Consider the following 25,874-nt stretch of genomic DNA (forward strand, 5'->3'; position numbering starts at 1 on the left):
TTTGTGTCTATGCACATTTGAGGGTCAAGAGCTTTCATCAGATGCTCATTCTGGATGTTGCATTTTGTACTGTTTACTTGACTGTTAAGTCACTGCTTCGCGTATGTACTAATTTTCATTGCTTTACAGAGTTGCAACAAATGCTGCAAAAGTTCTAGAAGAGAAAGGTATGATAAAATGCTCATTTTACATGGTATAATTTCTTGGCTTGATGTGGGAAAATAAAAACAGTGAAGAGACTGTTGTGCACAATCTGAACACAGAGATACCTAAAGCACCCCAACTTTAGACAGTTCCTGATAGTCTAATAAACTCTCTTTTTTCTATTTAATATATACAATACCTGCTTTTCAGAGTTATGAAATTAAAAGTAAATACTAAGGAAAGAGTTAAAATTACCTTAAAAGAGCCCTCACTGTGAAGTGATAATAAATGTTGTTATGGAGTAATCTGGATTACAGGGGAGGAAAATAATACATTATGAAATAATAGGCAGGACTTGCTTTCTGCAGCCCTCCTTACATAATATTTATATCAGTGTTTCTCAAAGTGTTCTGAGAACTGCCTTCATCAGAATCTGCAGGGGGTGTTTGTTAGAAACACAAGCGACAGCTAGGTGGATCCTAGCTGTCTTCATGAACTGGAATCTCTGTGACTAAGATGAGGTGATTTTGATACGTGTTAAAAGCTTGTAATCACTTGCAGTATATCTTAAACTTTACTTGGCAATACAGGTCAGGGTGAGTTACGTAAACATTTTAAAGTGTGTCACCTGCTATACACAATCTTAATTACTTATGGAAATAAAAGAAATGTCATTTCATTGCTCCTCTAAACTCTCATGGCTCCTTCAATGTTGACAATGCTGAATTACCTGAATTAAATTCCCACATAAATGAATACTTCACTTCCTGGATAATGCAATTACCTTAGAACATTTTAATTACATTAAGTCCCCAACTTATGAACTCTTGCTACCATGTATTTTAATTTTCTCTTATTACATACTCCATAAAAATTATTATTCTCATACTATAAAGTCAGTATTTAGATTTACCCTTTTCTTTGCTCTTTATTATTTCCAGCATCGCTGTGCTTCCATCTGGGATTTTTCTTCCACCTGTCTGTTGGTGAAGATTTCTCTCAGTTTTGGTCTGAAAATGTCTTTATTTCATCTTCACTTTTGAAGGCTATTTTTACTGGGCACAGAGTTCTAGAGTGGCAGTAATTTATTTCAACCTTTCTAAGATGTCATCCACTTTGTTCTCGCTTTTACTGTTTCATTAGAAAGTCAGCTGCCAGTCTTATTGTTGCTCCTTTAAAGATAATGTTTACTTTTTCTTTTGGTTATATTTGAGATTTCTTTTTTTCTTTGTTTTTCAGCATTTTTACTCTGATTTTCCTAGGTGTTCTTGGTACTTATCCTGCTTAACTGTGGCCTGATATTCATCCATTTTGGAAAATTGTTGGTCATTATATCTTCACATATTATGCCTGCTCCATTCTTTGTCTTCTCTTTCTCTGAGACTATAATTTTATATATATATATATATATATATATATATATATATATATATATATATATTTTTTTTTTTTTTTTTAGATCTGTTCCCATGTCTTATATGTTCCCAGTGTTCTTTTCTGAGTTTTCCAGACATTTTTCTCTTTGTGCTCTAATTTAAACATATTTATATATATTTTACACATTATACACTGTTATATAATACGAAATTTTCTTTAAAATTAAAATTTTAATAAATATTTTACTATTTTACCATTTGTTATTTTCAATAAGTTATTTTAAAGTCCATATACGGTAACTCCAACGTTTAGATCTTTTGTTTTCAGAGGGAGTGTCAGCCAAAACAACCTAGTCAGCCTCTGCCGAACACTCTCCCTTCCTGTAGTACTTTGCTTTCTGAAATTACCCAAGTCATGAAAATCTGCTTGTGTTTTAGAAGAAGGTAGTGGTTTTCAATTATCATGTACCTAGAAATGAAATCTCTTTAGCGAGGGTGCTAGTTAAAAATGCACATTCTCACACTCCCCACCCCCTAGATACTGACTTCTGACTGGACTCTGGTGTGGGTTCATGAATTTGCATTATTAATAAGATTCACAACTGATTTTGATGCAGGTAGTTCATGTACAAGACCTTGAAGATCCCTTATTTAGGAAAGATAGTATTGAAATATGATAAGGGAGTTATTTCTTTTTTCTTCTTTTCAAGGATTTCCAGTTGACGCTATTATCCTGGAGGCTCCATTTACCAACATATGGGTTGCAAGTATCAATTATCCCATGTTAAAGGTGAGTCTCTGATAGATCTTTACAAGATGTCAAAGTGTAGGCTGTTACCACACACGTTTATTAACAATTTTCCTTTTCTTAACTAGTTTTATATATTTCTAAGTTATTCTAACTTGTGATAGGTTATTAGCCAGTTGCTATTAAAGGGGGGCACACGGCTTTTGGATTTTGTAGTCCTTTTATTTCCTTCTAATAGATTGAGTGGCTTATTGAGCCAAAGCTTTTTTTTCCCCATTAACTAAACTGTACCTCGTATCTTTTATAATTCTTTTCATAGATAGACTTGACTTAGGTTTGTTCGTTTATTTATTATTCCTTTTAAAGTGAAAACAAACATCTCATACATCATTTTCAGCCCTATGAATGTCAACCACATCTTTCATTATTTTAGGAGAAGAAAGTCTCTAGAGAATTCAAGGAAGTTGCTGAATGGTTTTACACAGCATCCCAGGTAGAGAAGATGATCTTTCCAAGAAGATAAAGAATTGACTGACAAGATGTGTTTTTTTTTAATCTGTTGTATATATTATCCTAATTTTATAATTTCATTCCATGTCTGATGCTCAATTGCTTATAGTCATACCTCCATAGATATGTTAGCAAATGAGAGGGCGGGGGTGAGATTCTTAGAGGGGACATATGGCCCAAGTTTGTAAATTGTTGATTAATCTTGGAAGGCATCTTAAGGGTACTTTATTTTTTTAAATTAATTAAAAAATTTTTGGCTGTGTTAGGTCTTTGTTGCGTGCAGGCTTTCTCTAGTTGCGGCAAGCGGGGGCTACTCTTCATTGCGGTGCGTGGGCTTCTCATTGCAGTGGCTTCTCTTGTGGAGCATGGGCTCTAGGCGCATGGGCTTCAGTAGTTGTGGCATGTGGGCTCAGTAGTTGTGGCTCACGGGCTCTAGAGCACAGGCTCAGTTGTGGTGCATGGGCTTAGTTGCTCCGTGGCATGTGGGATCTTCCCGGACCAGGGCTCGAACCCGTGTCCCCTGCATTGGCAGGTGGATTCTTAACCACTGCACCACCAGGGAAGTCCCTTAAGGGTACTTTAATCCAAGTGTCTACTTTTGGAATCTTTTGTACAATAAACCATCATAGAACTTTCTGGAACTTGCTTAACTATTTCAGCTCATTACTTCCTGGGACAGCTAGTTCACAGAATCACATAATCTTGAAAATGCCTGTACTATCTAAGCTCCAAGTCAATGCAGGAATCCTCTCTACAGTCCAAAATACTGAATGCCGAGTAATTTAAGATTTAATAAATAAAACATTTAAATTGGTTCTAGACAATTAAATATTCATTTAAAAATAACAATTGAACATCTATTATATTACTCTTAAGTAATTACTAATAAATTAATTAACTTGAAGGCATGTTACAATTCAGGTACAATCTTTCCATTTATTTCTTTTTTTGAAATTTTGTTAATTTTGAAATATAACGTAATAGGGAAATCTATGATTTAATAGTTATAAACTGAACCTCCATGTAACCAACATTTAGTCAAGAAATTAGCATCACTGGCATCCCAGAAGCCTCCTGTATGTCACATCTCAATCCAGTAAATCTCACCTTAGATGTAAGCCTTAGTCTGAATTTTATGGTAATTATATTCATGCTTTTCTTTATAGTGTTACCACCCATGTGTGCATCTCTAAGCAGTATAATTTTGTTTTGAACTTTATACATTAGTAGGATTATATAGAATGTATTCCATTTTTTTTCAACCAACATATATTTGTGGGATTTTATCATGATGTATAGCTGTAGTTTGATCATTTTCATTGCTATATAGTATTTCATTGTATACATATGCTACCATTTACTGATCTAGGCCACGTAAGACCTCATTGCTTTGGTAGGTCTCTGACACCTTCATAGAAACGTTTTTAAAATATTTTAAGAACCATGGCTCTGGTGTCAGACTTTCTGGGTTTTTTTCCCCAGGGGTGTCACTTAACAGCTGTGTAATCTTGGACTAACTGTTTTTAATGCTTCATCTATAAATGGGTGTAATCACAGTCTATTCAAGATTGTTGTGGTAGATTCACATATGAAAAGCATGTATGATAGTGCCTGACACAGAGTAAGCACTCAATGGCCGTTAGCTATTTTTATTATCAGTGGAGTGCCGTAACTCTGAACATTACTGTTGAATAAAAAAGTGTAGGTGGTGTGAGACACGGATGTAGTGAAAGGCATAGGTCCTTACCCTCAAGAAGTTTCTTGTCTAGTTGGGGAGATAGGAAATTAATGGGGGATATGAAGTCATGACGTGGATTTCCGTGTATCACTTTGGAGTCAATTTCATTACTCAGCATAGTGGAAAAAGACCATGGGCTGTGAAGCTAGACAGATTTGGATTTGGGTTCAAATTTGGCCTCTGCCACTAACCAATTATGACTTTGGTAAATTATTTCCCTTTGTTGTATTTTTCCTATTTCTGTAATGAGGTTGGTACTGCATAGGGTTGTTGTGAAGGTTGAATTAAGTAAAACAATCATGCAAAAATATGGGCACTCAACAAATGCTTGTTCCTTTTTTCCACTCTTTCTATAATACAGTAGACTAAGTTAGGTGTTAGGGGAGGACCCAGAACAATAATATCAGAGTAGGGAGAATTCAGGGAAGAGAAGGGTCTTGTGTGCAGACCAATGAAGACTTACAGGGAGATAGGATCTAAGTTCATTTCTTGAAGGCGAGGGAGAGCAGTTAGAAAACACAGACAGGAGGGGAGAATGTGAGCCAAGGCACGGGGCCAGAATGGGGTGATTATGTGTTATAAAATACCTGAGAGTCACCCAGGGCCTCTATATAAGATCTTCCACACTCGTCATCCTTTTAAATCCTCACAGCACCTCTGAGTTTGGCACCATTGCCTCCACTGAGCGAAATGGAGGCTTAAAGTCTTGCCCAATTGCCACATACCCTATAGAGAGGAAACGGGACTCAATCCTGCATTTTCTAACTCCAGGCAGTCAGATGGAGGTGCGCAGCTTTTGGGATGAAAGACTGTGGCCAGATGTGGATGGGCTTACAGACAAGATAGGAGTTTTCTGTTTGTTTAAATAGACAATGTTCCACTCCCAAAGCTTTGTGACAGCAGATTTCAGGTAACTGGTATTTTAAGAATATTTATCTGGTGGAATTCCAGAACAGAGAGGAGCCAGGGAGACCAATTAGGAGCCCCTCGCTGTGGTCTGGGCTGGAGGGGTGGTCTGACCTGTGAGTCTCGAGGGGCACCTCTGGCTGGAGAGGAGTGAGGGATAAGGGGAGTAGATTGACTAGGGCCCGCTTTCTCCTTACGCCTTCGGAATTGGAGATGAATTGCTGAAGGGCTTCTCTTACTGAATTCTCCTCAGAGGAGTCCTGATTCCAGGGGTAGCAGAACCAGAAGACAAAGAAAAGAGAAAACAAGAAATCTTGCCCTTAGCACGGGCAAGAGGAAGGCAAAGGAAGGAAGGGAAAGAGAAGCAGTATTGGGATTTCCAGACTGTACCCGAACGCAAGTCATTTGCTGTGAGACCACGCAAAAAATGCAGGCCAGACAGACCCTGGGAAACCACGTAGGTTTCTGCAAGCAGCAGGCCCATGTCAAAACTGTGAAGCAGAAGTTTGTCTTTACTGACCTCGACCTGCATATTCTGTACCCATTTCCCTACCAAATTCCCTACCAGGCATGAATTAATTTCTTTTTTATAATCAGGAAAAAAAAATTTTTTTTAAAGGTCCTTATATTTAGAAAGTTACTATTCTCTCTATTACTACAGTTCATAGTGGGAGACTACAACAAATGACGTATTATAGTGCTGGGGCAATGACCACTAACTCTTATTTCTCCACACTCATAAAGGAGCAGTGACAGGCAGAAATCTAAAAATTGCTTCTACACTGAACATAATTCTTTTCTTTTTAAACTGCGAAGCAGACGTTTGCATTTATGGCCCCAGCCTACCTATTCTGTACCCACTCCCTTCCCTTGGCAACGTCCCATTTACTACATTGCACCCCCCTCCCTGCTCAGCACCGCAGAGGAATACACATAATACTTTGTTGGTCTTTTCTCTTTGCAAATCTGTTCCAAGGAATAAACTCTGAATGAAATTCAGTCACACTGAGATGAAAATGACAGGTAATAGCTTGAAGTGTACATCAGGGATATTTGCACAGTCGATTCGCTCCTTCTTTAGCAAATATTTATCAAGTGCCTGTTAGGTACCAGGAACTTTTCTAGGTTCTGGGGATACCGCAGGGAATAAGAAAGTTGTGGTCTAACCTCCTATGAAGTTTGTATAGTTGCTGGAGAGGCACATAGAAGACAAGTATGCAATAAGAGGATTTTGAATAGTGGGAAGTGCTGTAAAAGTAATAAAATGATGTGAAAGGAATGACTGGAGGTGGTGGGGGACAAGGTTTGACGGCTAGTTAGGGGAGGACCTCTTTGAAGAAATATCATCTAAACTGAGACTTGCATGACAAGGAGCCAGTTGTCATGGGAGAATCTGGAGGTCTTGGGTGAGGGAAGAGAAAGGCAAGGGCCCTGCAGTGGGATCAAGGCTGACGTGTTCCAGGAGCAGAAGACAGCAGGGCCTGGGGGTGGAGAGGAGTGGGCTTAGTGATAGGCGATAGAGACTGTAGCCAGATTCTGTAAGGCCTCCAAGGCCAAGGTGATGCTTGGATTTAATCCACGTGCCTTTGAAGGATGTGAAGCAAAAGAGGGATGTGATGAGAGATGCACGTTAAAATGATCACTCTGGTTTCCCTGCGGGAACTGGGTTACAGCAGGGCGAGGGTGGAATAGGAAGCCACCTGGGATTGTTGGTGTAATCCAAGCAAGAGATGAAGGCTGGGTTAGGCTGGATGATTAGTGGAAATGGAGAGAACTGAATGGACTTGGGAGTAGTTTAGAGGCAGGGTTAAAAGTTTGAGGAAGGTGCAGTATTGCTCAGGGTTTATGTCCTTTGCTCATTTTCAGTTGAAATGGAGGTTTTTAGGGGATATAAACTAATTTACCTTTCAACTTAATCAAAATACGGCAAGAGCTGATTTAGCTAGCATGCTTTTTACTGGAATTTGCCATTAATGAGGAAATTCAGTATGTTTAGAATGATAATTGTTATATTTGGAGTCCTATGGTCATTATTAAAACCTAAAATGCCTTTTTAAAACATTGCAATCTTAAATCATATTCAATAGAGTTTATAATGTTCAGTACCCTGAGAAAACCATAATTCAAAAAGAGTCATGTACCAAAATGTTCATTGCAGCTCTATTTACAATAGCCAGGACATGGAAGCAACCTAAGTGTCCATCATCGGATGAATGGATAAAGAAGATGTGGCACATGTATACAATGGAATATTACTCAGCCATAAAAAGAAATGAAATGGAGGTATTTGTAGTGAGGTGGATGGAGTTAGAGTCTGTCATACAGAGTGAAGTAAGTCAGAAAGAGAAAAACAAATACAGTATGCTAACACATATATATGGAATCTAAGGAAAAAAAAGAAAAAAGAAAAAAAAGGTCATGAAGAACCTAGTGGCAAGACGGGAAAAAAGACACAGACCTACTAGAGAATGGACTTGAGGATATGGGGAGGGGGAGGGGTAAGATGTGACAGGGTGAGAGAGTGGCATGGACATATATACACTACCAAATGTAAAATAGATAGCTAGTGGGAAGCAGCCGCATAGCACAGGGAGATCAGCTCGGTGCTTTGTGACCACCTAGAGGGGTGGGATAGGAAGGGCGGGAGGGAGGGAGACGCAAGAGGGAAGAGATATGGGAACATATGTATATGTATAACTGATTCACTTTGTTATAAAGCAGAAACTAACACACCATTGTAAAGCAATTATACTCCAATAAAGATGTTTAAAAAAAAATGTTCAAATCTTTTAAAACCAATTATCTATGTATTGTATACTTTATCAGAATTTCTAACTAATCAGAATATTCTTTTCCCCAACTAAACCACTTAATTATTCTGCAGTTCACTGTAGAAGCAATTTTTAGATTATGCATATCACTGCTCCTTTATGAGTAGGAAGAAATAAGTTAGTGGTGCTACTTGTACTTTAAAAAAAAGATAAGTAAAAACCACAAAATGTTTAATGTGATTGTCTATGGATGGTGGGATTATGTGTGATTTGTTTCTTCTTTCTTCCTTCTTCTATTTTCCAAATTCCCTACAATAACATGAATTACTTTTAAAACCATAAAAGTTATATTTTCAAAAAAAAGTTTATTATATTTAGAAAGTCACTACTCTCTATATTACTACAGTTCATAGTGGGAAACTATAACAAATGACATAGCTATAGGCCATGTTTCAATTTTTTTTCCTTTTTAAAAAATAGATTTACCGGAAACTTCCAGGATTTTAAAGCATGGTTATGGATGCCCTGAGGAAAGATGAACTAGTCTTCCCCAGTGATGAAAAGTAACTTAATGATGTAATTATTACTATATCAATAGGATTCTGGTGGGTAATTATCATGTGACTTATTGAATGGGGAGATGACCAGTCTGAATGAGTAGATGAGAATTCTTAGATGGGCACTAGGATTTGGGGTAAGGTATCTACAGTATCTACAAATTTTTAGTATTTGGTATTATCCTTATGTCTAATTGAATGACTTTACCAATTCAGTACTTTCTCTGAAGTTATAAAGGGAGTTGTAGGTTTAGGGTGTTTCAGGACGCTTTAAAGGTCCTGTAGGGTCTAACCTAGCGTTCCTTGGAGGAATCTCTGAGTTCTAGGTCTTATTCCCCATGTAACCAAAATCCATACACCATCCAGCCGAATAACCCAACAGCAAGTCCAGTGGCTAGAATCTGGCAAGTTAGCCTCTCACAGTTGGAGAATCTAGAGTGCCTACAAATAGGCAGTCGTTATCAGTATTTTTTCTATTTCAGCACACTTGAGGGATCTAACATCCTCAGGAGTAACAGCGAGTCACTGTGGCAGGGGTGGATGGTATCAGAATTTGGAAGGGGACAGGGAAGTACTATTTATTAGTCATTCTTCATATCATAGCCTTTTCGAATTACCAAATAGGAAGTTGACCAGGAGGCTAATCAAACCTATTGATCTCACGTCCATCCTGTACATTTATGGGGAAATGTAAACAAATTGCTACAAAGGGTCCTCCTTGGTCCTGTGGTAGTTCTTGTTATTTTTTGGTTTTGAGTTACTTTGTTTTCGTTTAATTGAAACATTCCAGATATTATGAAATAAGACAGAATAAGGAAAAGGTGAGGTTCTGCTAATTCTGTACAAATTCAGTGTTTTTTGTTCCTTATTTTCAAAAATCACATAGGAATAAATTAAATCAAATAACCTAAGTAAATTGTATGAGTAAACAGAAGAATCTTGCCTGGAGGAAAAAAAAGTCACTATATCAAGCTTATTATATATGAAGTTGTTATTCCTGGGAGGGATGGAAAGAGCATTCCTTTATTTTGGGCAAACCTCATGTTTTGCTAAAGCCTTAACTTAGAAGAGGAGAAATCTCAATGTATATCTCTTGAACTGAATGCTTTTCTTCCACTTGTTCCTAGTGTTAAATTCCTGTCTTCTCCCCTTCTTATCATACACGGTGAGGATGACAAAACGGTGCCTTTGGAATTTGGAAAAAAGGTAAACTAAGTTCAGTGGCTGACAGAAACATACTATACTAATTTCACCATTTTCTCAGCCAGCCAAACTTTGATTAGGGCCTAAAGAAGGGTCTCTGACATTATAAGGGATTCTCTGCACCCCTGAATTGCTGTGCCGCCTGGTGTATACAATACACTGCTGTCACTGTTCCATGAGCTGTGCAGCTTTCAGTTCCTTGGTTGTAGAGGCAACCACTCAGGGATATATATGCAGGGTGCCCATATCTCTGACTTAATGGGACTAACTCCTTAAGTTGGCTGTTTCCATACCCTTTTAGGAAAATCAGACTAGGAAAACAACTGCTTCAATGATCAGCCTTTGTGCCCTTGTCTTTCTGCCCCTTGCAGCTCTATGAAATTGCACACAATGCATATAGAAACAAAGAGAGGGTGAAGGTGGTGATCTTTCCTCCTGGCGTCCAACACAACGTCCTGTGTAAAAGCGCCACACTGTTAAAAACCGTGAGGTAAGATTTGCTTTGCTAAATGGAATGAGCGCTGCTCTGGCTTACTTAGACCATGAGGTGGGGAAAGCATGTGAGCTCATCTAGGTCCTTTTCCTGCAGAGATTTCCTGAGCCAGCAGTGGGCGTGAGGTCTGAGTACAGCGGAGAGCGAAGACTTGGTCCAAACACCATTTGTGGTGTATATTTCTTATGTAAAACTGTACTAGGCTGCTTGGGTGAGCTGAAGTTACTGACATTTCTACAAGTCACTTGCCATTTTAGTAAGGGAAAGCATGGATGCTGGGCATTATGGAATGTTTTCGTTTAGCTTGTCATAGTCTACTTTGTGGAACATGCCGAAACTTCACTGTGGAGAATCAGAATTTGGTAAAAATTTGATCCCATCTAAAAATGTACAGTTACCAAACATTCTGGGGATACCTGTGGATAAGGTGGTCTTTGATTTGCACCTAGACAGCAAGCAGTATAAGAAAGATGCTCCAATGTAGTTAAATAATTTGTATTTGAGTTTAGTTAATTTAAATGGCATTAAAAAGTTCCAAGCTGTTTTCTAGCTTTCTGAATAGCATTGGGGAAAGTCCTAGCATGCTACTCAATCTGCCATAAAATAGTAAGATTTGGCACTCATGTAGCCTTTGGAAATTAACGCTTTATTTTTAGCCCTAATATAGTCATACACTTTCCCTCCCAATTCCCAGAGATACTTAACTAGATTATTATTTAATAAAACAAAACAAAATCAAAGAATGTTGTGAAAATGTTGAAGTCCAGTAAGAAGCTATTTTTTCTCAGGACACTTTACAACTTACTTTCCATTGGCTTTGTTCACCCCACTGCTGGGTTCACTGGACAGGGAAATCTTCAGGTCAGAAGGCTCCATGTTCCAGATGTCCCGGGCATACTCCTTAATTGTTCGGTCACTGGAGAATTTCCCTGAGGCGGCTATGTTTCTGAGTACCGTGATGTTCCAGGCCTTTGGATTCTGTAAACAAGAATTACACTTGTTTAACTGAATTAAATTAAATTAACGTGCGTCTAAGGCTCAGGGCCTGAGTGCCCATCAAGCTGTATGACAAACATCAGGCCAAGCACATCCAAGTACAATTTATGGGGAAAATGACAGGAGTAAATTGTAATGAATCAGAAATACATTTGTTTCACAGTTGGGAGCTGGACAGGGCAGACTGTGCTTTTCTCCTATTTTAGATCATATTTCTCTAAAATGAAAAAGTATTTTTCACTCTTACAGAAACCCTAATTGGTAATTTCTGCCATAGTTACAATGTTTTGGCATGTAAGCCTTATTTCCCATGCTTCATTTTGAATGAAGATACCTCATCTCCCTTTAAACTACAGGGGAAAGGAAGGGACTAACATTCATTGTCTGCTAGATGCCACGTAAGAAATTTACCCTGTGGGGGCTTCCCTGGTGGCGCAGTGGTTGAGAGTCTACCTGCCAATGCAGGGGACATGGGTTCGAGCCCTGGTCTGGGAAGACCCCACATGCCGTGGAGCAACTAGGCCCATGAGCCACAACTACTGAGCCTGCGCGTCTGGAGCCTGTGCTCCGCAACAAGAGAGGCCGCGATAGTGAGAGGCCCGCGCACCGCGATGAAGAGTGTCCCCCGCTTGCCGCAACTAGAGAAAGCCCTTGCACAGAAACGAAGACCCAACACAGCCAAAAATAAAAATAAATAAATAAGTAAATTAAAATTATAAAAAAAAAAAAAAGAAATTTACCCTGTGGCTCACAGCCAAAGCTCGAAAAACACTACTCTAGAACATTAGCTACCAGGCAGGCAAACAATCCCACAGGAGACGTTATTCACCGACTCCTCTTTTCCTGTTTTTTCAGAAGGTAGATACTCCAATAGGTTTACACTGAATCCCAAATACTCCACTGGGGTTTGAAAACAGGGCCAATTAAGGTTTTATCCTAAATAAAAAATATACATCTATATATCTAAATATATATCTCTCATAATTTTATGTAAAAAGTATAAGAAGCTATTTATTTTTTTATTAACATCTTTATTGGAGTATAATTGCTTTACAGTGTTGTGTCAGTTTCTGCTGTATAACAAAGTGAATCAGCTATATGCATACGTATATCCCCATATCCCCTCCCTCTTGGTGGGTCTCCCTCCCACCCTCCTTATCCCATCCCTCTAGGTGGGTCGCAAAGCACCGAGCTGATCTCCCTGTGCTATGCAGCTGAGAAGCTACTTATTTTATAGCCTCGTGATTTTGTAAAGAACTCTAAGAAGGAGTTCTATGGAAATGACCAGAATATTATTTGAAAACAACAGCAATGAATTATAAGCATTTAAAAGAAAAACTAAAACACAGTCTGAAATTAGTTTATTCAGACTTTGGAAACTTACTAAAATAAGAGAATAAAAGCTTCCTGTCTTCGCGTTCTTTATTTAAAGGGGTAATGACTAGACCTTCCAACCACGTGGGCCATGTTTTCTACGCTTCAACAATACGATTATTGTTAAGAGTAAAAGCTGCAGTTTGCACTAATGAACAAGGAAGATGGAACAGAACGCTGGCCTTCTAGGTGGGCATCCTTTGGATCAGGGCCATCATTTTAACAGAAGGGACCATTGTGCAAAACCAGCATTCACATTTGTGCATGCCCTCACTCATATTTTCCTGTCCTGCTCTGTTTCACTTCTGTTTCTTTCCCTATACAGCTTTTCTACATAACGAGCATGGGTTGAGATCAAGAGGAAGGAGCTAGAGGTGGCCATGTTCTTTCCTCTGTCTTTGAGTTCTTGGAGGCTGTATGTAGCTGCTCTCGCCAGTGTTCAGGGAGCAGGAAGTGAGCCACTCTGCTTAAATCTAGCACCGCCTCTCCTTGGGAAGTATGTAAAACTCTGGTTTATATACACTTTTGGGGGGCTGGATATGCTGTAAAGCAGCACAGGCCTTGAGTGATCCTGTTTTAAAACCCCAGTGGGATATCTGGGATGACTGTAGGAACTACCTTGTCACCTGGCTTTGGGAAAGGAATAGGAAGAAATGTTAGTGCAGTATGTTTCTGTCGGAAGTAGTTACTGATGTGTCCAGAGGGCAGGAGGTGGAGAGTTTATGCGTTCCCACTGGTCTGCTCTGTAATGGCTTTCTAGTTGGAGAGCCAGAATGGAGACTGTGTGGGCAAGGACGGCTACCTCAAGAAGCCCAAGCTGGAGTCTTAGCACAGGGCCAGCCTCCTCCTGTATCTGTTCTTCTGCGGTTTCTGCAGTTCCCTGAAAGTCTTTCCTATCAGAGATGATCGCCTTTCCGTATATTTACTAAATGTACCTAGAGGGCTGGGCTCTTTGGTAAAGATGTATGACTTTGCACATGAAGAGTTACTCATGTGGCTCTAGCCCTTTTCTTTTCTTTTTCTCTCTCTCTCCCTTTCCTTCCTTTTCTTTTCTTTTCTTTTCTTTCTTTCTTTCTTTCCTTCCTCCCTCCCTCTTTCTTTGTCTTTCTTGTTTCATTCCTTTTTCTTTTTCTTTTTTTTAAATTCAAATGTGAAACCTCCCCTCTTTCTATACATTTATATTCTATTCATATAGCACCACTCCATGGGTAATCCAGGAGAGGTACTTACTTTACAATTTTCAAATACTAGGGGGGTCAGTCCTTTCCCAATAAACAAAGGCTCAGCCTTAGAATCAATTTAGCAGATTTTTCAAATGCTGATGGTGATCCCACCCACTACTGGGTCAGAATCTCTTAGAGGGCGGTGGGCATCTGTACTTTGAAAAAATTGCTTGGTGATTCTGATGCACTTCTGGTTAAGGGCCCCGGCACTAAATAGGCTCCTTGAAGGGCTTTGTCCATGCTGGGGCCTCAGTGCCCAGCATGGTGCCTGCCATGGAGGAGGCCCCACTGCCTCTCTGTTGAATAAATGAGTGGGTAAAGTACGTATTTAATTTCGCTTTATACTCTTAGTCTCTAGGATATGCCTGCTACATGGTGGGTGCTCAATAAATATTGAATTATTTGTGACTTTTTACTTGGATATTAAAAAACCTACAACTGAAACTGAAATGTCAAATGCCAACCTTTGCCTGAATTCGGGAACAGTCAAGTTTTGATCTGAAAAACCTAAAGAGTTGCCTCACTTCCCATTTTTGATTGGTTGGTGGGGCCCTGTTATTTAGATTTAATAAAAAGAAACCAAAATTTTAATGAACTGTAAACTGGTTTCCTTTGTAAGTCTCGGCCGTGTACTCACCATGTACAGCTGACTGACTTTTTCTTGACACTTGACATAGGCTTCATAGTCTGCAAAAACTTTAAACCTTTTTTTGTGATTAGAAGGAAAAAACAAAAAGCTTCATTAATAGATGTGTGCTAAGATTCCATTTAAAATTCTCTTTTGCTTAATGTCAGGCATGGCTGGCTTACCAATCTGACATTTCTATTCACAAGGGTTTCAACCAGCCCTCAACCTTTCTTCCCACACGTGAGAATGTTATCACATGGATGCATCTGGAAGTTGGGTACACCCATGTAAGGAGAAAAAGAATACCAAATTTGTGGGTCTTATTCTTAAGTCTTCTCCTTGCATTGTTAGTGGAGAATATCTAATTTTTCTTTCCAAGTCTAGGTTAGCTTATCAGATCACAGATCTATGCTAATCTACATGTGCTGTAGTTGGTTTAAGATATTCTCATCCCCTTTCCACGGCCCAAACAGCACCATCTTCTTGTGGGAACTCACCTGTCATGATAAAATAGCATGTTGACTAAGTCTTTGAAGAGGTCAGGCTGCTTGGGAGAAAAGAAGCCCTTGTCAATTTGATCAATGGCCAGCTTTAGCTCTGGAAGTGCCTCGTAATATTCTTTTGCCTTATACCTGTAGGGTCGGGGCGGGGGATAAGAAAAGGTTCTGTTAATGTTTGTTAACGACACACTGGACGCTACATTAGCTGTGAAAAATGCATTCAGAAATACTGGCATTTATAAAGTCATTATAGAGTTCAACAGGGGTATAAATAATATTTATCTAGATCCTGAAATTTTTTTTCCCAACTAAATTTGATTAGTTCCTTGTAACCAAAGACACTAAGGACAGTAGATAATAAAAATCCTAGTCACAGAGCAATAGTCTAATCCGGTAAAATACAGTAAGATTCATTTCAAAGCAGGCTTTATGGCTCTAAACAAGCGTTGTACAGTTGCTTTTTTTTTAAAGATTTATTTATTATTTCTTTCTTTCTTTAATTTATTTTTGGCTGCGTCAGCTCTTAGTTGCGGCACGCGGGATCTTCATTGAGGCATGCGGGATCTTTCGTTGTGGCGCGTGGGCTTCTCTCTAGTGTGGCGGCGGGTTTTCTCTTCTCTAGCTGTGGTGTGCAGGCTCCAGGGCGCGTGGGTGCTATAGTTGTGGCGCACGGGTTCCAGAGCTCGTGGGCTCTGTAGTTTGCAGCACACGGGCTCAGCAGTTGTGGCACGCGGGCTTAGTTGCCCCGCGGCATGTGGGATCTTAGTCCCCTGACCAGGGATCGAACCCGCGTCCCCTGCATTGTAAGGCGGATCCTTTACCACTGGACCACCAGGGAAGTCCCCGACAGTTGCTTTTTGGGCCCACAGATTCCCAAATTTGTTGCTACTGAACAAAAATTTACTTCCAAGGGTTGGGAAGTATATTTGACACCCTCCAGATTTTGTGATTGCTGTGGTTCCTTTGAGCAGCATCTTTCTTTACTTCTTATTTGAATCCAGGTTAATAAACCTATCCAGATATTAAGTGGAACAAGCATTCTGGGTGCTTCTATACAACCAGGCCTATCATCTACCACATTTTAGTCCGTCTCTTTGAGATCTTAAAGGAACACTAGATGGTTTAAATAATAGGCAAAAGGGCTTCCCTGGTGGCGCAGTGGTTGGGAATCCGCCTGCCAATGCAGGGGACGCGGGTTCGAGCCCTGGTCCGGGAGGATCCCACATGCCGCAGAGCGGCTGGGCTCGTGCGCCACAGCTGCTGAGCCTGCGCTCTGGAGCCCGTGAGCCACAACTACTGAGCCCAAGTGCCACAACTACTGAGGCCCATGTGCCTAGAGCCCGTGCTCCACAGCAAGAGAAGCCACCGCAATGAGAAGCCTGCGCACCGCAATGAAGAGTAGCCCCCGCTCGCCGCAACTAGAGAAAGCCCGCACACAGCAACGAAGACCCAACACAGCCAAAAATAAATAAATAAAAATAAATAAATTAAAAAAAAAATAATAATAATAGGCAAAAACTTCAACTACAAACTGGTTCAGTTTTTTGATCAAAGTGAAAATCACAGATGTGGAGAAGTGAATAGCTCATGAGGCCAGCTCTGCCATGGCTGATAACAAATAGCAACGAGCCCATGTACCTGTGCCCAAGCTCCTTTCACTTTCACTTGCTGCGTGTAACAAGACTAATCTGTGGTCAAGAGGGTCCCCTGACTCATGGGAGATGTTCTGCTGTCACTCTCATGTGACCTGCCTCAATGGGACACCTGGGTGGGCAGGTACCCTCCTGGGGGGATACCTGCTCAACAAGCAGGAGTGCTCTCTCACCCTTTCTTGTCCAAAGCAGCCACGTCCTCTACTCTCATGCCAAAGATGAACAGGTTCTCTTCCCCGGCTTCCTCGGCCATTTCCACGTTGGCCCCATCCATGGTCCCGATAGTCAGGGCCCCATTCAGCATGAACTTCATATTGCCTGTCCCTGAGGCTTCGGTGCCTGCAGTAGAAATCTGCTCCGACAGATCTGTGGCTGGAATGACTGCAAGCAAGGCATCAGTGATAGAATTAGTGATTCTGTCTCTCTGGATCTGCTTGTATGGTATCTAAGCATTCACCTAGCTGGCCTGTTTTAATCATTAAAGTAGTACATGTACATCAAGATAAACATTCAAATGGTGTAGGGTGGATCTCACTTTCCCCTTGGCTCTGGCAACCACTTTTGCCCATTTCTGATGTGCTTCTTGGTGGTTATGGCCACAATGCTAAATAACTCTATGCTTACACGACTCTTCCTTGGTCTATAAACTTTAAAGAGTATCTATTGACTCTCTGCTATAAAAGTCGACACTACTGTGAAATAAAATTCATATTTTATGGCAAGACAAGAAAAATGTAAACATGAAAAATTTTCTCTGCCCTCTGGCCTCCTCTCTCCCCTCTCCTGTGCATTGTGTATCTGCATTACGCATGGACCAAACCTCCCTATCGGCAGAAATATCTACTCAGCCATAAAGAGCAACGTTCTCCTAGCACCAACAAGACAACTCCTTAAAAGATAACATTCCTTCTTGATCTTGTAAGGGGTCACAATGACCCACCACTTTGTACTTGAAGATCTGGATTGTGTAAACTGTCAATAATACGGCATTTAATGTAGAGCCCTCTGTCTCAAAAAACTTATATAACTGCTTTGACTTCTAATGGGTGGAACAGTTCTTGGAACTTTCTGATCTGCTGTTCCTGGGTTATAATCCTCAATTTGGCTCAAATAAAATTTTCCATTTCTTTCTTGGATGGATGGGCTGATTAATTTTTTATCAACCTTACATTTCTCTTCTCCCCCTTCTTCCTTTCAGTTTTTGTTATGGTTTTATTTTTATTTCTTCTATTTTATAACTTTATAAAATATATCTAAACTTCTCTTTCTTGATCCTTAAAATTCAGAATCTTTCCTGACCCCTCTTTTGCAATCTGAGGAAACTGGATTGTGCCATTCCTTCCACTCCTTACCACCTTCCTTCCACTTTCACTGCAGGGAAATAAGCCACAGGCAGCTGAGGTGTGCCCAGGGCAGACCTTTCAGTCTGATTCACACAGAAGTTCCTGCTGCCTGCAGCATCCCTCCTGTGCCTCCACTACAAAGCACAGGACCAATTCTCTGCTTTACTTTGAGAGCTTATTTGTGCATTAGACGTATCTTCATTTGCACCCATAAAAATCTGGCTCTTTTTTCTTTATGCAGACAGTTCTTAAATTGTAACATCAGAGGACCCAAAAACACCTCAAAAGGAGAAGGGTCCCTTTTCAATTTGGGAAAAGGGCGAACCCACAGTTGGCATTTGCATGTGGGTGCTGCTTTGTGATGCAAATAACAAAAGAAAGGGATGTTGGCTTCTTGCCAGTCTGGCTGTCCCCACATGGGAACTCCACGCCTGCTCTGAGTGCCTGTCTGAGGCACATCTAAGCCTAGGGCTTTGGCAGCCTGACATCTGCCCTCATTCCCTGCTGCCGCATGAACAAATGACAGCCCTTCTTTCCATGGAGTGACCAGAGGAATATCCGGGGATTGGGGCACTGGTGTTCTATTGCAAAACTGGGGCTGGGAACTGAAGATCTTTTTTTTCTTTTGTAGAGCACGGTCTGTACTTTCTCAGGGCCACCTGCTCCAACACCCAGCTCTGAGCAGCTGAGAGGAAACTGTGCTTGCAGATGTAACCTCTGATGTGGAGTCTGGGGACAGTCATCTCAGTGTCAGCTGGGTCCCCTTAAACATTTTTAGCCTAGGGTCTTATTCTGCCTAAGAGTGACACCTTCTATCCTAAGTCACTGGCTCCCGAGGTCAGCTGCTCCTTTTTTCTATAACGTGTAAATCCATCCCTAGCATGTGCCCTGGCCCCGCATGGTTTGTGAGGACAGCACTACCTTTTTCAGCAAGAGACACTCTGTAGTTCTCCAGGAAGATGAGTTTCAACTTGCTTCCAACCATGGGGTCATTGTTCACCACCTCTGCCACTGAAGTGATCAGCTTTATGATCAATTTGGCCATGTGATATCCTGGGGCAGCCTTGGGGAAGGGTGTGGACACATGACAGAACGCAGGCATGATGAAGTGGAGAAACAGCAAGAGACAAGAGCCCCCAAGTCCCCAGGGAAGAGAAGCAACTTACTTTGCCACCGATTATAACTGTTCTGGGCACGAAAAGCTTCTTCGGGTCTTTCTTAATGCCTGCAAAAGATGGAGAAGGGGATGGAATGGAGGACGGTGGATGGCCGGGGTGGTGAGAGCTCCACCTCTGGGGGCTGGTCGGGGGCTGCAGGGCTGACTCACGGTTGTACATGGTGACCACATGCAGGCAGTTCAGGAGCTGCCGCTTGTACTCATGGATCCTCTTCACCTGCACATCAAACATGGAGGATGGGTTGATCTTCACTTTGTACTCCGTCTCCAGGAACTGAGAAAACTTCATCTTGTTCTCCTGTTGAGACAGTGCATGGGGCCAGAGCCCTTTGGACTCAGAAGCATTGGGTGGGTGGTCTGTTTTTAAACAGTGGGGCATAAACCCTCCAAGCAAGTGCCGCCGGGAAAAGCATCCACGCCGGGAAGCCTCACCTGCTTCACGTTGGAAATCTCCCGGAGGAAGATGTCGTCGCCCAGGAAGCCGTTCAGCTTCGTCAGCTGGCTCAAGTCCTTCACGTAGTCCTCCCCGATTTTCTTTCAGTTTAAAGGAAGAGGTGACTTTAATCAGGGAAGGCAGTCAAGCCCGCATGAGCAGTTTCTGTCAGTCTGTGGCAAGGGCCCACATTCCCCTAACACTCACACCCCACAGCACCCAGGATGGCTTCATTCACAGGAGATGCTAAAAATCCCGTGTGGGAAGAACACTTGCTATACCTTCAGTGGTATTAAGTGTTAAAAACAGGAAATCTACCTAAAAAGGGTGACACATAACCCAGGTTGTACTAGTTACTATTAGAGGACAAACAAAGGTCCTGTTAGAGGACCTTTGTCATCTTTTATTAAACAGGGGTACCATCTGTGTGTCACATGAGTACTGTTCACCAGGGCCAGCTACATAATGCGTGGGGTCTCTTTTTTTGAAATTAAGAATTTCAAGCTGGCTACAGCGGAGAATGAAACCAGTGCGGAGCCCTGTGGGGTTGCACACGGGCCGCTGGCTCAGGGATGACGCAGGCCCTGCTGCAGACTGGATTTGCAAGCTATAAGCGCACTCTCTGCCTCTTGAATCCTAATCAGAAACCCCCTTTCCCTCAGCACTTCCCGGTTACCTCTGCTATTAACTCTGCCAGGCCCGGGTTGCAGAGTAACAGCCAGCGCCTTGGAGTGATCCCATTGGTTTTATTCTGAAACTTGTCTGGTTCTAGCTCACTGAAGTCCTTGAATCTGGAGATGGAAGAGACACATCACTGAACTTGGCTGGAACGGCAGGTTCCTGCATGCTGCATGAAGTTCAGAGTTAGATCTCAGAAGCAGAGTGTAGGCTTAGAAAGGTTAAATAAAAGTGGAGAGAGGAGGGGCTGACAGCAGCTATGGGTATCATTCTAAATAGAAATCCATTTGCAATTCAAAATAATTACAAGAAAAAATCCAATCTAATCATCTCCGTATGATTTCCTGGCACTGACATAGATCTCAGACTTTTGAGCAGAATAGTTTTTTTTTCCTTGTAAGTCTAGAATTAGGATGGTTCAGAGAGGAAGGCCTTTTCTTTTCCTTTTAGAGAAGGGTTCTTTGTATAGAAGACATTACTTTTAAATATTTAACGGGGCCTTTCCTCATCTCCGACCGCAACCCTGCCTTCACTAGCACCGTTCTATTTCTGAGCAATGTGAGACCCACTACGACAGGGATGGAGGCTCACACTTGGTTCTTCACGATGTCTGAGTGAATTTTAGCCACGCCGTTCACAGCGTGGGAGCCCACAATGCAGAGATGGGCCATGTTGATCCTTTTGCCTCCTTCCTCTTCTATCAGAGACATCCTTCTCAGGCGGTCGACATCTTTAGGACACAAGGCGGCAATTTTCTAGGCAAAGGAAGAGAAAGGCCTTACTGGTCACTCAGGTTTCCAGCAAGCCTGGGATAACGTCATTCACTTCCCAACCAAAACCTTCGTTGGAGCAAAGGTAAAACTTGACTCCCACGGAGAGGAGTGAAGACGCCTAGGGAGATGCCATCCCTCCAGGTTAGTATTTTCAAAAGGATGTCATTAACAGAGCCCCACCCAGACTTGAATGCTTGTGGTGTATCAATGACTGAAAGATGTTTGGGCCTCAGGTTTGGTAGGAGGGAAGACTGCAGCCACCCTTAACATCTCTAGACCTCCTCCTCAAAAGGGTTATGAATCTGTCAAAGTGACTTACATCTAAATGCTTTTGATTCATCTCGTAAATGATTTGCAAATGTCGAGGAAGCAGCTTCTCCACCAGCTCCACGGGCCAGCGCTCCAGGGCTTCCGGGAGCACCGTGTGGTTGGTGTAGGCAAAGGTCTTCTGGGTGATGTCCCACGCCTGGGGGGAGAGGGGGCTCAGTGCTTGCCTCTGCAGGGAAGGCGGCTTGCAGGTGTGCCCCATCCTGCAGGCCGAACACTTCCTCAACTCCTGCCCGTCAGCAACAGGACAATTCTATCTGCATGTGTACAGTTAGACACAATTCCGCTAGGTTCCTGAATGCTCCAGGTAATGGGAACATGTTTTTTTTTGGGGGGGGGAGAGGAAAAGAAAGCAGTAAATTGTCTGATAAAGTTTAGGACAGCATGCTGATAAATCTTCTCTAGTATCCTAACTTGTCTTTCATTTATTAAATAAACAAAACTTGAGGAATAAAACTTCAGTAATGTTCTGAGAAAGTACAAAGTATGTTTCAAATCGATGGGGACACCTTCAGTTAGCTGTATTCTCAGGCTAGAGAGTTTAATTTCGAATCCTTTTAGACATAAAAATGGCAAACACAATATAAGCCTTCATACAGCTACTGAGCTGTGTCCCATGAGTAATGTGTTTATTTATTTCTTAGTCTTACTCCCTGTAAAGAAGTAAGAACTGAGACATGTCAGCACCAGGGCAAAGTTTAGCTTTAACTGTTGGAAGTTAGCAACAGTAACTTATTTTGAAAAACTGTAAAAGGAGCTTTTGGCAGAATCTCTTAACCACAGATATTCTGGTCAATCAAAGGAAAAAGAAGCTAAACTATCCAGACCTTGGACCAGGGCAATTTTTCAATATCCACAAAAATCCTCATCAGCTCAGGGATGGCGAGTGCAGGGTGAGTGTCATTCAGCTGGATGGCAACCTACAAGGGGAAAAGAGAGCGATGTGAAGGTAACCGATGGCCCAGGTCCTTGTCCTCATCCATGCCTCATGCGTGCACCAAAAAAAACGTCTACCCTCTATGGAAGGCTCTAAGTATACTACTACTCGATTTTTTTTTTAATTGAAGTATAGTTGATTTAAAATATTGTGTTAGTTTCAGGTGTACAGCATAGTGATTCAGTTATATATAAATATTTTCAGGTTATTTTCCATTATAGGTAAGTAAATTTCCTGTGCTACGCAGTAAATCCTTGTTGCTTATCTATTTTATGTGTAGCAGTGTGTATCTGTTAATCCCATACTCCTCGTTCGCCTCCCTCCACCCACTTTGGTAACCACAAGCTTGTTTTCTATGTCTGTGAGTCTGTTTCTGTTTGGTATATAGACACTCAGATTTTTTTTTAGCACGGAGACAGAGGAGTAAATCTGATGGAAGTCCTGATACCCTCAGCTGTTCCCGCCTGCGTTCAGGCTGAATACTCGCCTGATCTGGGAAGGCGTCAAAGGCAGTTGCGGCACTACCGCTGGACCCGAGCTTAGAGGCTTTGAAACGTCGGATGACATCTTGCAAGGTAGCAGCCACTGCAAAGTACTCCTGCTTCAGTCTCAGCTCCTTCCCTTCAAAAAACTTCAAGCCAGAGAGACTGAGTGACAGGGCTCACATTGCTAGGAGTGGCCAGAATGTGGGTGGCATCCCCTACCAGGGGACTTCAAGGCTAAAGCCCATGGGATGTCTGGTGGAAGCTGGCAGGTTGAATGCCAAGCATCAGCCTCCTGAAACTCCACTAAAATGATGGTAAAGGGATTGAAAAAAGGCATACTGATAAAGGATGGAGGGAATGGAGAGAAGACAACAGCAGCAACTTTTCAGAAGCTGAAAAACAGATGGATAAATGGTAATTGAACCAGAAGACCCAGGAAAGCTGCATCCTGACCTGCTAGTGGAGAAAAGCCAAAGGAACAACCCAGTATATACACTGAAGCCCCCAAAAGGCCCAGGAATTGTCAGCATTGGGTGCCTTCAGAAGTAGGGGTGAAGAGGGGGTAAAAGGTTAGTGCACAGCCTAAGAAGCAGTTGGCCTCAGACCTCCTCTCCAATTCCCTCAACTGGACAATCTCCTTTGCCAACTCAGGCAGAAGCTGGAGGTCTGTTCTCTGGAGACGGTATAACAGGGGTCTCTGGACTGAAGGGCAGCAGGTGAAGTCGGAGGTTGGGGTACCATCCCATACTAAAAATGGGGAAAGAGGCCCAGTGAAAGTTTATGTACTGAATGCTGACGCTTTCAGTCTTCATCTCCCAACTGAATTTGAGAACACAGGCAGCCAGTGTTAATTCCACCAGGAAAGAAGCTGCAAGCGTCTTCTCTAGGGAATTCGACCAGCCCAGGAGGGAGGACCTAAAGACATGGACATGAGGAGCTCCACCAGGAAGTGGCCCCAGCAGGTCACAGGAGAGGGAAACCAAATAGATAAATCCCAAACAAGTGTACAGAGCTCCCCAAAACTTGTCGGTACCTTTCTCTTAAGTTTCAGTGGGCAGCTAAGGACCATTAGACATCTAAGAAAAACTTCTCAAAGATGTTAAAATAATAAAAGCCAACTTAGAGGTAACAGAGATTAGAGAAAAGAATGATTAGAAGAACACTATCAGTATCCTCAGGTAGATTAGACATTGTATTCAAGAAATAAGATGCTTCAAGAAAATATCTAGAGCAAGAAAAGATTACTTGGAAATTAAAACATGACAGCCAAAGTGAAAAACCCAATAGAAAGATTGGAAGAGAGAGTTGTGATTGTCCAAAATGAGAGCAAGAAGACAAAGAGATGATAAATAAAAGAAAAAAGGTAAGAAAACTAAAGAACCAGATGAGGATGTTTAACAATTCCAGACCATTTCTCAGAGAGCTGTAGTCCTGTGTCCCCAGACTGAAAGGGTACCCAGGCGTGATAAGTGAAAGCAGACTTACACCAAAGCACACCCCCCAAAACTTTTAGTACATTTTAGTACACTCAGAGAGAGGGGGTTTGGAGAGGGACAGAGGGAGGGGAAGAGGGAGAGGAAGACTAGAAGCTTTCAAAGGGGAAGAAAGCAGAATTCAAACAAAAGATCAAGAATCCGATTGCACTGTACTTTTCAGCAACACCAAAAACTAGGAGATTTAAAAAAAAAAAACTTTGAGTCTTCAGTATCCAGGCAAACTACCAATGTGAGGGCAAAATAAAGACATTTTCCAACATGCAAGGTCTCAAAAGAATTGACCTCACTTGCACCCTTTCCTAGGAAGCCCCAAGCGTGTGTACTACCAAAACAAGGGAGCAAACCAAGACGTGGGATCCTGGAAACAAATGACGCCAGAGAGTATATGAGCACAGACGTCCTCAGAACAATGGGAAAAGTAGATCCCAGGATGACAGTGGAGGAGCCAACCAGAAGAGATCCAGAAGAGACTTCAAAAAGACTGAGTCAACAGAATACCTAAGGTGTTTGAATATATTGAGAGGAAATTTCTACGACTGGGGTAGAGTGTAGGATAAATTAGGGAAAAGTACTCAGAAAACCAAGCAAACAAACAAAACAATGATTAACTCCAGGAAAGGAGAACTTTTTAAGGAAAGGAAAAATAATCATGAGATGATGACGTGTATGTGCACAGATCAGCTGTCTGTAGCACTGACAGCGTCATAATAATGTAAACACTAGCTGAAGAGCTAGTGCAAATCACCATGTAATTCTGTTGAGAGACTGGGCATAGAACACGTGTTTTTGTGGTGGGGGTGGAAGTCTATGGGAGGAAGGGCGCTAAATTCTCATCTTCAGCAGCGGGGAGTCAATATTGTAAAAAGAGGAAATCACGAAGCAGCAGTAACAGCATGTTGTTAGAAATATGGAGGTAAGTATCCAGAAAATCAGTTCAAAGCAAGGGGATGTAGTTGCTTTGGGGAAGTGGGAAACAGGAGACTGATTTTATAGTAAGCCTCAGAGAGCTGCTTTTCTCTTTAAACTATGTGCAGGTACAACTTTGATAAGAGTTTAAAAACCAAAATAAAAATTTAAAGTCATTAATAGGAAACTGTCTGGATTGATATTACCAGTGGGAATTTATAGGTGGTAGAATTTGGAATTGTATTTAAGTGTATACACAGTACTTTGGGAACCTGAATACTCAGGTGATTTATGTATCTGAGCCCTGAAAGGTAAGTAGGAATCTGAGGTGAGCACAGAGGGCCAGAGTATTCCCTGTAGGCAGAGGAAACCTGGGCAAAGCATGGAGGTGAGAAAGAACAGGGCAAATAATCCTCTACAGCTGGAACCTATTGCTAGGGCAAGATCACGGAGGATGTGTCAGAGAACTGATGACCGTATCGATGAAGATACACCTAAGA

At 41.6% G+C, this 25,874-nt stretch overlaps 2 protein-coding genes and 1 long non-coding RNA gene across 8 annotated transcripts in view; 2 read left to right on the plus strand and 1 right to left on the minus strand.

Annotated features, from left to right (window-relative positions):
* PYGL (glycogen phosphorylase L) overlaps positions 1-25,874 on the minus strand; it is a 57,699-nt gene that overhangs the window by 4,623 nt on the left and 27,202 nt on the right. The window contains exons 8-20 of the mRNA XM_036844998.1: positions 22,975-23,118; positions 22,378-22,470; positions 21,543-21,689; positions 21,042-21,205; positions 20,449-20,563; positions 19,772-19,873; positions 19,490-19,637; positions 19,329-19,387; positions 19,084-19,225; positions 16,993-17,200; positions 15,165-15,299; positions 14,677-14,743; positions 11,252-11,424 (exon numbers count right to left, since the gene is read on the minus strand). Of these exons, the coding sequence (XP_036700893.1) occupies positions 11,252-11,424; positions 14,677-14,743; positions 15,165-15,299; positions 16,993-17,200; positions 19,084-19,225; positions 19,329-19,387; positions 19,490-19,637; positions 19,772-19,873; positions 20,449-20,563; positions 21,042-21,205; positions 21,543-21,689; positions 22,378-22,470; positions 22,975-23,118 (1,697 nt within the window). The remainder of the gene's footprint in view (positions 1-11,251; positions 11,425-14,676; positions 14,744-15,164; positions 15,300-16,992; positions 17,201-19,083; positions 19,226-19,328; positions 19,388-19,489; positions 19,638-19,771; positions 19,874-20,448; positions 20,564-21,041; positions 21,206-21,542; positions 21,690-22,377; positions 22,471-22,974; positions 23,119-25,874) is intronic.
* Positions 128-19,069, plus strand: ABHD12B (abhydrolase domain containing 12B). 6 transcript variants are annotated; one of them, XR_005018921.1, is made up of 7 exons: positions 128-167; positions 2,231-2,310; positions 2,702-2,761; positions 8,674-8,769; positions 9,878-9,956; positions 10,325-10,443; positions 10,543-11,245. XR_005018921.1 is itself a non-coding variant. In XM_036845000.1 (4 exons), exons 1-4 carry the CDS (start codon positions 2,670-2,672, stop codon positions 18,849-18,851), a joined length of 348 nt encoding a protein of 115 aa, XP_036700895.1. In that variant the 5' UTR covers positions 2,330-2,669; the 3' UTR covers positions 18,852-19,069. The 6 variants fall into 6 exon arrangements, 3 of the variants coding, with proteins under 3 accessions (XP_036700895.1, XP_036700896.1, XP_036700897.1); XR_005018920.1 differs by having other exon boundaries at positions 8,674-9,956; XR_005018922.1 differs by lacking the exon at positions 8,674-8,769.
* LOC118891258 overlaps positions 23,128-25,874 on the plus strand; it is a 30,537-nt gene continuing 27,790 nt past the window's right edge. Inside the window, exon 1 of the long non-coding RNA XR_005018923.1 lies at positions 23,128-24,953. This is a non-coding gene — a long non-coding RNA (uncharacterized LOC118891258). The remainder of the gene's footprint in view (positions 24,954-25,874) is intronic.

Source organism: Balaenoptera musculus, chromosome 2, assembly GCF_009873245.2.
Source record: "Balaenoptera musculus isolate JJ_BM4_2016_0621 chromosome 2, mBalMus1.pri.v3, whole genome shotgun sequence".
NCBI lineage: Eukaryota > Metazoa > Chordata > Mammalia > Artiodactyla > Balaenopteridae > Balaenoptera > Balaenoptera musculus.

Coding starts and splice junctions, on each gene's coding strand:
- ABHD12B (XM_036845000.1), top strand. CDS start 2,670: ATGAATGTCAACCACATCTTTCATTATTTTAGGAGAAGAAAGTCTCTA. Junction 9,957..10,324: donor CTTTGGAATTTGGAAAAAAG/GTAAACTAAGTT, acceptor TGCCCCTTGCAG/CTCTATGAAATTGCACACAA. Junction 10,444..18,793: donor ACACTGTTAAAAACCGTGAG/GTAAGATTTGCT, acceptor TTTCTTTTGTAG/AGCACGGTCTGTACTTTCTC.